The 14,907-nt window shown below is 51.1% G+C and overlaps 1 protein-coding gene across 1 annotated transcript; it reads right to left on the minus strand.

Moving 5' to 3' along the window:
• Window positions 1–484: 484 nt before the first annotated feature.
• LOC127296402 (histone H4) lies at window positions 485–796 on the minus strand. The gene has a single exon (XM_051326467.2). The coding sequence runs from the start codon at window positions 794–796 to the stop codon at window positions 485–487; it is 312 nt and encodes a 103-aa protein (XP_051182427.1).
• Window positions 797–14,907: the final 14,111 nt, after the last annotated feature.

Consider the following 14,907-nt stretch of genomic DNA (forward strand, 5'->3'; position numbering starts at 1 on the left):
TTCGAGTACAACTGCAAGAACCAAAGCACGAAAATCAGTTAACCAAATATAAGAAATACAGCATTGAAACAAATCAAGGCACAAACTGAATCTAGATTGATATGGGCGGGCAGGGACAGGCATGGATATTATCGAAGACACCAAGCAATCTAACAGTCGCCATGTTTTGTTTTTTTTTGCGGGTCAGTCGCCATGCATTCTTCAGTGAATGACTCATAAATCGTAATATCACTTCTCTGAATCAACTTCATATAGACAGGTAAAAGAACAAGAACGAGGAAGCAATCAGCTAACAAACATACAATACGTCTGCAGTCGAAAGGCGGGCATAAGCTGGCACTAGATTGATAAACCATGACAAATCTTGAAACATGATAACAGGATTTTTACTTCACCGCAACAGGGGATTCCATTACATCAGGCACAACATCTGACACCAACACGATACAGGTACTGTCCCTAAACAAGACCCACAGAGGCAAGCCTAGCCGCCGAAGCCGTAGAGGGTGCGGCCCTGGCGCTTGAGCGCGTAGACAACGTCCATGGCGGTGACGGTCTTGCGGCGGGCGTGCTCGGTGTAGGTGACGGCGTCGCGGATGACGTTCTCGAGGAAGATCTTGAGCACGCCGCGGGTCTCCTCGTAGATGAGCCCGGAGATGCGCTTGACGCCGCCACGGCGAGCAAGGCGCCGGATCGCCGGCTTGGTGATGCCCTGGATGTTGTCGCGCAGCACCTTCCGGTGGCGCTTGGCGCCGCCCTTGCCGAGCCCCTTGCCGCCCTTGCCGCGCCCAGACATCTCCGCCGCTCGCTGTCTTCCTTTCTCGGGAGACGAAGGAGGAATTGGGGATTTTTGTTCTGGCTCGCTTCGAATTGGATGAGTTGGGAGGAGAGGAGTGGGTGGGATTATATAGAGCTGGAGGGGGATGCAGGAATCGTTGGATTGGGGAGCGATCCGCGTGAGGGGCGAATGGAGTGGCCTAGACCGTTGGATATGGAAGGGTTGGTTCCTATTGGTGGAGAGGGGGCGGCGCGGATCGGCGCGGTTGCGAATTGGAAGTGTAGCGCGCGGGGAAAGTGGAAAAAGGCGAAAAGAGCTGGGCGGGATTTCTGAGCTTCTGGTGGGAGATGGAAATTTTCGTTCGTGGGAGGGAAATCCTGAATGCTTGACTTGGCAGAAGTCAGTTCAAAAAAAAAAAAAAAAAAGACTTGGCAGAAGTATGATGACGTCGGCTTCCATGCCTTCATCCTTGCGGCTTCGACGAGCAATTCTCTCCTTCGGCTAGATTCATGTTATCTAATTTTATCAAATTTTATTTCTAAGAGCATCTCCAGTCGCGTCCCTCAAACGGCGCCAGATTGAGCGTTTGGGGACGTGTTTCGTTCGTGCCGCGTTTGGGGGACGTCGCTCCCCAGCCGCGTCCCCCAAACGCCGCTCCCAAACATTAAAATACTCTTTTTTTGTTTTTTTGCATTTTTATTTCAATAAAATGAAGAAATATTCCACAAACTAATACATAATTTGGAACGCGGTTTACATGAAGATATAGTTTGGAACATGGTTTTCCACAAAATCAAATATAAAACATTGCAAAAAAAACTAAACCTAACTAGGCCGGACATCGAAGGTTTGGCGTGTTCGCTGCCAAGAAAGAACACTCGGCGACTAAGTCGTCCTGCCAAGTCGACTTGACCACGACGTCGTCGATGTATACATGAACACTGGCTTTCGAGGCAACTATTCATGCATCTCTGGTACGTGGCTCCGGCGTTTCTCATGCCGAAGGTCATGGCGGTGTAGGAGCAGATGCCGAGCGGCGTGATGAACGCTGTCTTCTCCTGATCTTCAACCACCATCATGATTTGGTTGTACCCGGAATATGCGTCGAGGAAGCACAGCGATTCCGAGCCCGCGGTGGCGTCAATGATCTGATCGATCCGCGGGAGGACGAATGGGTCCTTGGGGCAAGCCCGATTGAGGATGGTGTAGTCTATACACATGCGCCATGTCTTGTTTTTCTTCAGCACGAGGACTGGTTTTGCCAACCACTTTGGGTGCTTTATTTCCATGATGAACCCGGCGGCGAGTAGCCGGTTCACCTCTTCGGCAATTGCGCGTCGTCGCTCTTCACCTACGGGTCACATCGTCTGTTTAATGGGACACGCAGTGGGATCAACGTGGAGTTTGTGCTCAGCAAGTTTTCTCGGGACACCTGACATATCAGAAGGTTTCCATGCAAAGATATCTCGATTCTCACGGAGGAACTTGATGATCACACTTTCCTATTGGGCGGACAAGCCCACCCCAATGATAACTTGCCTACTCGGATCGTTCTCTACCAGATTTACTCGACGTGTGTCACTCGTCGGCTGGAAGGTCGGCGACGAGGATGAGTCGAGCTCGCTTGGCTTCTCGACTGGGTACTTGGCGAGTTCGGCGGTGTTGTCGCTCTCCAAGGCGATGACGACGTCGGCGAGCTTGCAACAGTTATCCTCGCACTCCAGGGCCATTTCGGGGTCGCCACCGACGGTGATGACGCCGCGCGGCCCCGACATCTTCATCATGTTGTAAGCGTAGTGTGGCGTGGCCATGAACTTGGCGAACACCTGGCGGCCGAGGACGCAGTGTTAGGGGCTGCGGAAGTTCACCACCTCGAAGGAGATCCACTCGGTGCGGTAGTTTGCCGGCGTGCCGAATGTCACCGGCAGTGTTACCTTACTGATTGGAAAGGCCTTCCTGCCAGGGACGATGTTGTGGAAGGTGACGCTTGTCGCTTCAAGGCGTGAGTCGGGCAGCTGGAGTCGCTGGAAGGTATCGTAGTACATGATGTTGATGGAGCTTCCTCCATCCATCAGGGTCTTGGAGAGCCAGTAATCGGCGACCTTAGGCTTGACGATATGGGTGACTTGCCCTGGGTACTCGATGTGTGGAGTGTGATCCTCGCGGCTCCACGTGATGCTCTGCTCTGACCAATTGAGCCAACGCGGGACGTCCGCGACGACTGCGTTAACAGCCACCGCGCGTGCGAGAACCTTCTTGTCGCGGTGGTCGCCAACCCCGGTGAAGGTGTGGAGGGAGCCGACGCTGCGACCGAAGCCGTCGTCCTTGGGCTTGTCCTGGTCCTTGCTGCGGTCCTTGTTCTGGTCGCCGCCGCCATTCTCCTTGGAGCGGCGGGCTTTCTCGATCTGCTTAAGGGAAAAGTAGTTCCCAATGGTGTGTGTCGAGGGCTTGCCCTCTCTACTGTGATAGATGCACGGAGCGTCAAGCAGGTTGTGCGGGTCGAACCGCTTGCCTGTGGGTGGTCCTCTTGTGGGCCGCGTCTGTCGCGGCGAGAGTACTTCAGGTCGTGCTGCCCGTAGTTGGCGTTAGCGACGAACTCGGAATTGCCGCCGTCGCTGCAACGCTTGCCGTTGCCCGGGCGAGTGCCGAGTCGGTAGTCATCACGACGGTTGTCGGGTCGGATGACGCGGCGATTGCGCCGCTGGCCGTACTCGTCGTCCGAGTCGACTACGGGATCTTCATCGGCGTAGCGTTTGGCGATGTCGAAGAGCTCGACCATGGAGATGCTGTCGCGGCTGGCGCACTTCGGCTTGGAGATGAGTGACTCGTAGCGACAAGTCCTCCTGAAGCAGTAGATCGCCGTGTCGGTGCTGATGCCGCTTGAGGTCGTCCACATGTCCTGCCAGCGCTGCACCCATCGACGAGTCGACTCGTGGGGTCCTTGGACGCAGCGGTTCAGGCCTTCGATGGTGGTGGCGCGAGTGTATGCACTAGCGAAGTGCTGGATGAAGGCAGCACGGGCCTCATACCACGAATCGATGTTGTTCGGGGGAAGGATGTTGAACCATTGGCGATTCGCCCCGTCCATCATGAGGGGCAGGTAACGGACGGCGAGAAGGTCGGAGATTAACGAAGTGTTGCACCCTGAACCCATCAGAGGGTCTTTAGTCCTGATTCGTAACGCAACTGGAACTAAAGATGTGGAGGGGGACGTTTTACTCCTGATTCCGTAGTCCCAGTTGGAAATCCGGGACTGAAGTCCCTTAGAGCATGTCTAACAGGTCCCGTATTTTTTCGCCCCTTAAAACGCGAGTAGAGGGCCCTGTATTCACTTTTCGCCGGCCGAAAAAAACAGGGTTTTTTGACAAAATGGATATTAGAACCAACACAACATTCACATAAAATAAATGTTTTACATCACACAATAATCGTCATAATTATTACAATAATGTTTTTCGGAAATGTCAACAAATGTTCTAATGGAAGAATTAAACAAATAACAAATGTTGCACACATACAACAATAGGAAATGAATATTTCACACATACAACAATAGGAAATGAATGTTTCACACATACAACAATGGGAAATGAATGTAATAACTCAGTGGGCATGCAACTGCCAATGGTGATCAATCATATCTTGGGTGAGCTGGTGATGAGTCTCGGCATTTTCAATGTCTTGATGAGCTGCAAGAAAAGCTTCAATCCAATCAGGGTTCCTCTCGAGCTGCACTCGGGTGTCAACATTGTCATAGAAACATGAAAAGTTCAAACCTCTTTCATCTTAAATGATCATGTTGTGAAGAATCACACAACATGTCATGATATCAACTAGAGTTTGCTTGTCCCAAAACCTTGCAGGACCCCGGATAATTGCAAACTTTGCTTGCAAGACACCAAAAGCTCTCTCAATATCCTTGCGGCATGCCTCTTGATTTTTGGTGAAGCAAGCTTCCTTTCTTGTCAAAGCCTTGTCCTTTTTATTTTTTATGGACTTGACAAGGGTTGCATAGTTAGGGTAAATACCATCTGTGAGATAGTACCCCATGGTGTACTCATTGTTCATAACTTTGTAGTTACAAGTTGGAGCTTCACCCTTAACTAGTCTTGCAAACAAAGGGGATCTATTCAAGATGTTGATGTCGTTGAGTGTCCCCGGCAGTTCAAAAAAAGCATGCCAAATCCATAAGTCTTGAGAGGCCACAGCTTCAAGAACAATGGTAGCATCACGACTTTTGCCACAATACATTCCATGCCATGCTTTTGGACAATTTTTTCATGTCCAATGCATGCAATCCAAACTACCAAGCATCCCTGGCCACCCCCTCTTTTCATTGATCTCCATGAGCCTTTTTGTATCTTCCTCATTTGGAGCTCGGAGATACGTCTCTCCATACAACTTGATCACCATCTTGGCAAACATACGCACGCAATCCGTGGTTGTTTGCACACCAATGCGAAGGTACTCATCGGTATAATCTGCTGGTATACCGTATGCAATAACCCTCATGGCGGCAGATATTTTTTGATATGGGCTTAATCCCATGACTTGGGCAGCGTTTCTTCTTTGCTTGAAATAATCGCAATTTGCCTCGCAATCTTTGACGTTTCTCTCGAACAAAGTTGTTGGGGGGATTACCCCCGGTATGCCAAAGGCATGCCAAACCGGATGGTTTGAGACATCGAGATACTGGTTTAATATTCTTACCGGAACACGAAGGTAAGAGTTTGGGCTAAGTGAAGCTAAGCCGGTATCCCCAAGGGGTATCTGGGAACCGGTAAATAAGATACCGGAGAGAAGGGCTGTCATCGGCGGGATTTGGTCAAAGATTCTCTTGAGCAAGAAGACAAGGATGAGCTAAGCAAAGCGGCTTTAATCGAGCCACAGCGCCAAAGAGAGAGATGACGACTGAAAGAAGCCGGAGGACGTCAGCGTCCACGATTAAAAGACTCCGGCGTCATCTATGATTAAAGTAGCTTTGTAAAGTAGTTTGTCCAGTCAAAGATGCCATTAGGGTTTCTTGTTCTGTAAGCCACCCTCTCCCCTATATAAGGAGAGGGGGTACTGCCTCATACAGGTGCGTGTCCACAGAGAGGAGATTAGACGATAGAACTTGTATCCAAGCACTTGTAATCATGTTGAGATCAATGAAGCAGGCGATCTAGTAAAGAGTTCTTCCTCTTGTCTCTCTTCTTGCATACCGGCCTTTGGTTGTGTTCTTGAGGAAAGCATCCGGAAGTTCATCCCATCTAGTCGCAAACCCTCCACCGAATCCTCTAGCGTCCATTCGGCCCCAATCTAAGCCATCCTATGGCATCTGTCTGTTCACCACGACGACAGTTGGCGCCCACCGTGGGGCATGAAGTGGCGCTTGCAGGAGTTCACATTCGGGCGGGCATCCTTGAGGTCGCCGGCGAGCGTACGGTGTCCGCGCTCGTGCAGCGCATCTACGACATGGACTTCATCAACGACAACGCGGGCTGCTTCGCCAACGGCGGCGTCTTCCCCAAGAACGGCCGCACCATCGAGTTTGGCAGCCACCGCGTCTACTTCGGCACCGTCCCTGTGCGCCAGCGCCTCTCGCCGGTGCTGGTGGCACCGGACCCGCCAAGATGGCTCTGTACTGGCCGCACCGCCGGCAGCGTCGAGGTAATGATGACTGGCGTGGTTGGTGCAGGAAAAGAAGTTGTGGATGAAGGTGCTGGTCGTGCGGCTTCGACCCGTGCGGCCAAGCCACCGCTGGAGCGCGACGTTGGCGCTGCGGGAGCATCGTCAGCACCACTGGCAACACCTCTCCAAGCGGCGATGAACATGCTGGCAACGCCCATCGCGCAGAACATCGACCCGGCAGCGGCTCAGGCGGAGCTGGAGGCACAACGCCAGAAGCTACTCGCAAACGGCGCCGACATCGTCCGGGCGCAGCGCGAGCTGAACCTAACCCTACGTGAGTATAACGCTGCCCATGGCTTTGCTTCTGTTAGCGCTCATGCTGCTAGGATACCGGAGAACCGGCTAAAAGCTCGCAACCTAGATCAGGATTTGCGCAAAGAAGTTCTTGCCGGCAAAAGTACCTCTGCATCTGTTAGCATCGTGGAAAAACCTAAGTACAGTAGTCCGGATAAAACTATAAAAGCTGCTAAAGCTGCAGTAGAGCTATGTGAATCGCTTTCCGGAGATGCTTTGGCAAAACAGCAAGAGCGTGTTAGAGAGCTGCTGGAAACTATTGAGCAGCAGAATGCTGAGCAACTGGCTAAGCTGAACAAGGCCGCGGCCTCAAAATCCGCGCGTTCAACAAAGAATGCCGGAAGCAAGTCCCATGGGCAGGCATCGTCCCCCATCGGAGAGAGAAGAAGAAAAAGAGATGAACGCACGACGAGATGACTGTGTACGATCCGGTTCTTGCCGGAAAACAACAAGCCGGGCAACACGATGCCGGTAGAAAAAGCCAAGGGGCAGGTCGAGGCTACGCCAGAGGAGGCTATGCCGGAAACAATCATGCCGGTAGATATGAAACCAGGCAAAATTATCGAGCTGCAAGGGCAGCGTATGAGGAGATGCCACCACCAAGGTACCGGCAGGCAAGAGCCGCGGAACCGGAAGAATACGGAGAGGGAGATTCCGAAGTAGAACGAACAAGAGTCTACCGGAACCCCTTGGGGGATCGCCTGGGGGAAAGATGCTTGCCAGACCAGGATGCGAGGCACAGGCTGGACAGAGTACATCTTTCCGAAATGATCGAGTCTGAGGGTCCTCCTGGCCCAAAATGTTTTGGCCCACGGATCATGGGAGAAGAGCCACCGGTACGCAATTTCCAGCTGCCCCGAGACACAAAAACGTATGATGGCACGACCAAGCCAGAAGATTGGCTGGCGGACTATGTCACAGCTGTTTATGTAGCTGGTGGTGGAGTAAACCGGCGTTGGGCGGTGAGAATCATACCGTCCTACCTGGTAGGCCCTGCACGGATTTGGCTTAACAACTTGCCGGCAGGAAGCATTAACGGATGGCTGGACTTTGAGGAAGCCTTCGTGAACAACTTCAGTAGCACTTACAAGAGGCCAAACCGGCCCCAACAGCTCGCTTTGTGCCAGCAACGTGCCGGTGAGACAGACAGGGATTATCTTACCCGATGGAACTCAACAAGAAACACGTGTGAAGGAGTGATTGAAGCACAAGCAATTGCTTGGTTCAGTCAAGGATGCCGGAGAGGGTCACCGCTGTGGCAAAAGCTGCAGTGAAGCATGCCAGCAACCTTGGCAGAGATGATACGTGTGGCGGATAGCTATGCATTGGGAGACCCATTGCAACCAGCAGTACAAGCTGAGCCGGAGCAGCGACAGGAACAATACCGGGACAACCGGAGCAACAAGAGAAGGGAAGATTTCCCGGATCGAAGGTACGCTCCGCAGCACGTTGCTGCCGTGCAAGAAAATTATGATGCCGGCGGCAGCCAAAGGCAAAAAACCGGATCGCAGCCATGGGCGGGTCCAAAAAAGCAGTGGGTCAAAAAGAAACCACAGGGCGAGAAAAAGAATTGGCAGGAACCCGTAAAATACACCATGGAAGCCGCCATGGATCAACCTTGCCGGTGGCACACGCCAAACCCGGATCACCCGTCAAATCACCTGACGAAGGATTGTTCTTGGACCAAGTACTTGATGCAAAAGGGAGCGGTAAAGGACGCGCAAGCACAAGGGTGCTCAACAGTGTTGCCACCGTCGCAAGATATGCTGCGTCAGCAACAACTACCACCACCGCCACCACTCACCGGAGCAAATGCTTTACCGGTACAGCATCAGCCAAATAGGCAACAATACCAGCAAGTTAACCGGGTGGAGCAAAACGATGATCAACCACCTCCACCGGCACCTTTAGGCCGGAATGTTTACGAGGGCCCGCATCTGTGCTGTGTTGTCTTTGTCACTGAGCCGGCTGCAGGGCAAAGTGTGCATCGCCGCTCCATGGAGGTAAACGCCGTGATGCCGGCGGTTCCCAGATACATGCTGTGGTCAGATCAGGAAATTACCTGGTCATTTAAGGATCACCCCAAGATCATGCCGAATCCGGGTGGATATGCTCTTGTTGTGGACCCAATCATGAAAGGGTCGCAAACCCGAGTAAAATTCAGCAAGGTGCTGATAGACAACGGCAGCAGCATAAACATCATGTACAAGCATACCATGCATACGCTGGGCATAACAGAAAACATGCTTCAGCCAATGCGTACAACGTTCCACGGAATCGTTCCGGGCTTGTCCTGTGCTCCGGTAGGAAAAGTTCGGGTGGACGTAGCGTTTGGAGGACGTGACAATTGCCGGGTTGAAAATGTTGAGTTTGAGGTGGTGGACCTAGACAGTCCTTACCATGCGTTCTTTGGGAAGACCGAGCGTTAGCAGCTTTCATGGCTACGACTCATACAGCTTACCTCAAAATGAAGATGCGGCACCTCGTGGACCCTTAAGCGTGGTGGGGAACTATAAGGTCTCACCGGAAGCGCATCTGCCGGATCAAACCTAGCGGAATCGCTGGTGATCGCGGAGGAAAAAAGAAGAATGCAAACCGCGGTTGCGCTGGCTCAGTCCTCACAGTTGAGTTTAGCGGCAATGAGTGGAAGCTTGGGCTCACCGGCATTCAAGCCGACAAATGAAACAAAGGACATTGTGCTGGATCCGGCTTACCCAGAGCGCACCGTTCGCATCGGTGCCGGGCTCGATCAAGCATAGGAAAACGTGCTCGTCAGCTTCCTCCGTGAGAATCGGAATATCTTTGCCTGGTCAACTGATGACTTGGTGGGTGTTCCGAGGGAGCTGGCTGAGCACTCTTTAAATGTCCGGAAAGACGCCAAGCCGGTGCGGCAACCCTTGCGCCGGTTCGCTGAAGATAGGAGGAAGATTATTGGAGAAGAAGTGACCAAATTGCTCGTTGCCGGATTCATTGTGGAGGTCACGCACACAGAGTGGCTGGCCAATACGGTAATGGTCGAAAAGAAAAAAGATGAGAACCTGGAGGCAAAAGCTCCAAAGGTATGGCGCATGTGCATCGACTACACCAACCTAAACAAGGCTTGCCCAAGAGATCCTTTTCCTTTGCCACGGATCGATCAAGTGATTGATTCAACTGTTGGGTGTGAGTTGTTGTCCTTCCTGGATGCGTATTCCGATTTCCACCAAATTCCCTTGAAAAAGGAAGATTAAATAAAAACTGCGTTCATTACCCCGCATGGGGCTTATTGCTATGTCACTATGCCCTTTGGTTTGCGCAACGCTGGTGCAACATACCAGCGCTGTATGCAAAAATGCTTGTTTGATCAAATCGGAAAGAATGTGCAAGTCTATGTAGACGACATTGTGATAAAAACTAAGGTAAAGAACACCTTAATCGATGACATCCGGCAAACGTTCGATAACCTAAGACGGTTCCGGATGAAGCTTAATCCGGCAAAATGCACTTTCGGTGTCCACTGCGGCAACCGCTCGGTTTCCTTGTGTCAAGCCGGGGCATTGAAGTCAATCCGGTAAAAATCCGGGCAATAGAAAGAATGACTATCCCACGAGAACTAAAAGACGTGCAAAAGTTTACCGGTAGCTTGGCATCGCTAAGCCGGTTCATAAGCAGGTTGGGAGGAAAAGCTCTGCCGCTCTATGCTCTCATGAAAAAATCTGACACGTTCGTCTGGACCCCTCAGGCAGACGCAGCGTTTAAAGAACTGAAAACGATGTTGGCCACAGCACCTATACTGGCTTCACCTCTAGAAAGAGAGCCTATGCTATTATACATAGCAGCAACAAACCGGGTTGTGAGCGTAGTGGTTGTGGTTGAAAGAGAAGAGGAAGGAAAAACCGTCCAGAGGCCGGTATACTACCTGAGCGAGGTGCTCTCCATCTCAAAACAAAACTACCCTCACTTCCAAAAGATGACTTATGGCGTGTACATGGCCGCCACAAAACTCAAGCATTACTTTGAAGAACATCCTATGAAGGTGGTGAGTGAAGCACCAATCTCCGATATCATGTGCAACAAGGACGCTAGCGGAAGGATTGCAAAGTGGGCAATCCAGATATCACCATATGTACCAGCGTACGAAAGAAGAGATGCCATAAAATCACAGGCTTTGGCTGACTTCCTCGTCGATTGGGCGGAGATGCAATACAAACCGCCAGATCAGAAGATAGAATACTGGAAAATGCACTTTGATGGATCCAAACTCAAAGAGGGTCTAGGTGCTGGTGTGGTGCTTACCTCGCCAAAAGGAGATCACCTCCGGTATGTTTTGCAAGTGCATTTCAGGGCATCAAATAATGTCGCTGAATACGAAGCTTTGATCCATGGGCTTAAGGTCGCAAAAGAAATCGGTGCACACCGGATCATTTGCTACGGAGATTCAGATCTTGTGGTATAGCAGTGTTCCGGGGATTGGGATGCAAAAGATGCCAACATGGCCTCGTACCGGTTTCACGTGCAAAAGATTGCCGGATTCTTCGAAGGGTGTGAGTTTCACCATGTGCCACGCGCAGAAAATGAAGCCGCGGATGCTTTGTCCAAGCTGGGCTCATCCAGGCAAGAAATTCCTCCCGGAATAGCTTTAGCTCACTTAAGAGTACCATCGATCAAACCAAGCCCGGAATCGGAATCAATTTTTGTACCGGAATCGCATGTAGTACCCATGGATATCGATGAAGGAAACTCGAGGACTGCTCCGGCAAGCTCGGGAACTGCTCCAGCCGTACCGGAAGAAACGATGCTGGTAGATAGCATGGAGATAGATGCACCGGTGTTTTTGGTTCGAGAGACACCGTCGTGGGTTAAACCTATTAAGGAATTCCTGATCAACGGCACCTTGCCGGATGACGAAAACGAATCAAGGAGAATCCAAAGAAGGTCCAAAGCATATACATTCATCAATGGTGAGGTGTACAAGAGAAGCGTTACCGGTGTCCTTCAAAGATGTGTGGAACCGGAAGAAGGGAAAGAAATGCTTGAGGAGATTCACCAAGGAGAATGTGGCCATCATGCTTCATCAAGGTATTTGGTAGCAAAAGTATTCCGGCATGGATTTTATTGGCCCAACGCTTTGGAAAACGCTGAGGATTTAGTAAGAAAATGCAACGGGTGCCGAGTCGCCAAGCAAAATCATACCCCAGCGTCCGGTTTAAAAACAATACCATTAACATGGCCGTTTGCCGTTTGGTGCCTCGATATGGTCGGCCCATTCAAAACTGCAAGGAGCAGTATGACTCACATCTTGGTTATGGTGGATAAATTCACCAAATGGCTAGAAGTGAAACCTATCGCAAAATGCGATGGGCATACAGCGGTGAAGTTCTTAAAAGATGTCATTTTGCGGTATGGATACCCGCACAGCATCATCACTGACAATGGAACCAACTTTGCTCAAGGTGAGTTCAAAAGGTTTTGTGAGGACAACAACATCCGGTTGGGTTTGTGCTCAGTGGCACACCCACAAGGCAATGGCCAAGTGGAAAGAATGAATGCTTTGGTACTTTCCGGTATCAAACCAAGGCTCGTTGAGGCGGTAGAAAAGTCACCGGGGTGTTGGCTTGATGAGCTACCATCAGTGTCGTGGAGCATAAGAACAACTCCAAACCGGTCCACTGGGTACACTCCATTCTTCATGGTATACGGAGCAGAAGCAGTCATACCAACTGACATTATTCATGATTCACCAAGGGTACAGCTCTATACTGAGCAAGAGGTCAAAGAGGCCAGAGAAAATGATGTGGACTTGCTAGAAGAAGCAAGAGAGCTGGCTTTGGCAAGAACAGCCATTTACCAGCAAAATCTCAGACGCTATCACAGCCGGAAGGTTAACCCGAGAGTTTTCCGGGAAGGAGATCTGGTGCTACGCCTAGTGCAGCGCACTGAAGGCCGGCATAAGCTCTCACCACCATGGGAAGGTCCCTTCATTGTAAGCAAAGTGCTTCACAATGATGCATACTACTTGATCGATGCACAGGAGTGGAAAAAAGGAAAGGCGGACAGGTCCGGAGAGGAGAGGAAGCGTCCATGGAACGTAGCTCTGTTGCGTCCTTTCTACTCTTGAAATTGTGGTGTAAGAAGTTCCTTTTTGTACCTTACATGCTATGAATAAAAGATGTCGGAACCTCAAATGAATCTCGGGGACTACCCCAACCTAAGTTGCATGCAACATGTTTATTTTTTCAGTTCACCGGTTGCTTGGTGAACATTTTTTTCTTTTCGGTTTAGTAGCGTGCTAAACCTACCGGAGTCTTCGACTCTGCTGCTGTCCGCAAACCGGCTTCATGGCAAGCAAGATAAACCGGTAGCAACTAAGCACGCGAACCGCGAAGAGAGAGAGTGGGAACAAACAATACGGAAAAATTTAACTAACCCCGGTTAAACCGGTTTTTTGCAAAATTTCGAAGTTATTTCTAAGTTCAAGAAAATGCTTGTTTGGTGAAAGAACCTTGTGCTCATACGCCAAAGAATGCCCAGAGAAGGCAGGCAGAGCCAGGGCAAAAGAACCAAGTGTGCATCGAATTGGATGCGGAAACAATTTGGAAATCTTTGCAGTGCAGGATAAAAGCAAAACCGAAAGCAATTATACTAAGGCAAACTTAAGATAATTGACTACCGGTATAACTTACCGGCATAAACTGTTGTACGGCAACCAAAAGCGAACTTAGAGTTTTACATCATAAACCCCGGAATACCGGGGTAGAATTTAACGGGACATTGTTTTGAGATAAGCAGGACCAAAGAGCATAACACAGGTAAATTTTCAAGCAAGTGGATGATCAGGCAGCGAGGGCTTCAGGAGGGGCATCGCCAGCACCGGCATCGCCCAGAGGCTCCTCCTCGGCTTCATCCTCCTCCTCGTCGAGATAATCTTGGACGTCAGGAGGGGGAGGGATGAAGGTGCGCATGTCAGCGTACTCCGCGATGTGGTACGCGCGATCCTGCCGCTTAGCGGTAAGAATCGGGTCCAGATCGGTTTCCGCGCCTTCGCGCACTCCGGTGAGGGCATCCAAGTTCAGCTCCGGATACCATGAGCAAGCGACGCGGAGGGCAGAGTCTGCTCCAGCGCGGGCAGCAGAGAGCACGCCACTCGCGGATCCTCTTCTTGGCGCCCTTAAGGCGGTCGCCGATCGGTGAGAAAGTATCCGGCACCTCCTCGCCAGCCACGAGAGTCTGAAGAGCTGGGTAGCTACATCAGGAATGTCGACAGGTTGCGATCTATGGCGCGCATATGAGACACCCGCGCGCTCAGGCGCGACCGGATGGTCATAGGGGGTCCATGGCACGCCAAGATTCTCTTGGCCCCGGGCGATGCGGCGCTCGTCAACCTTCTTGACAGCAAACCTCTGAGAGTCCGGGAAGAGGCCTGTGCAAAGAAAGAAAAAGGCTAAGGAAAGGAATCCGGAAGAAAATGCAACCGGAAGGAAAGATAACGAAAAGAAAATGCGATCGGAAGAAAAAAGGCTTGTGGGCAGTAGTCAGAAAGTGCAAAAGGAAAGGACTTACGGTAGGCATGTGTGTCAGTTTGCAAGACCAGCCGGTTGCACTCCTTCTGCTCCGCCTCCAGCCGTGCAGCTTTCTCCTCGGCAGCCTTCCGGGCTTTGGCCAGCTCCTCCAGCTCAGCTTGCAACACCATGTTGGCGTTGCCGGCATCTTCAAGAGCCTCATCCATCTTGGCCGCTGCATCAGCTTCAGCAGCTTTGAAAGCCTTAGCATGATCAAGCCCCAGCTGGATGAACTGGGACTTGAGCTCCTGGTAGCTGGTCTTTTGGGCGCTCAGCTCCTCCTGATGCTGCCGGATGAGCTGGTCCTTCTCCCCTGTAACCCGGAAAAGAAGGTGTTAACAAAAATGTGCTGGTTAAGATGAAAAGAAAACCAAGCTAACAGGAAAGAGGGAAAATTGTACGTTGGGCGGCGGCGAGCTGCTCCTTGAGAGCCTCAATGGAAGCTTCCGGGATCACTGTTAAGCAAAAACTATAAATGTTAGGAGGAAAAAAGGTTTCCGGTAAGAAGATGCCGGTGGTACAAAAACTTACCTTGGCACTTATCATGTGCCTCAGCGAGGTCCCGATGTTCCCATAGAAGCTCCTCAAAGAGGACCTTCCGAGCATCAGCCGTGAGCTGTTCAA

The sequence above is a fragment of the Lolium perenne genome, chromosome 4 (genome assembly GCF_019359855.2).
Source record: "Lolium perenne isolate Kyuss_39 chromosome 4, Kyuss_2.0, whole genome shotgun sequence".
Lineage (NCBI taxonomy): Eukaryota > Viridiplantae > Streptophyta > Magnoliopsida > Poales > Poaceae > Lolium > Lolium perenne.

What these genes read in the sequence shown, in the direction of transcription:
- LOC127296402 (XM_051326467.2), bottom strand. Translation starts at nt 796, where the DNA reads ATGTCTGGGCGCGGCAAGGGCGGCAAGGGGCTCGGCAAGGGCGGCGCC.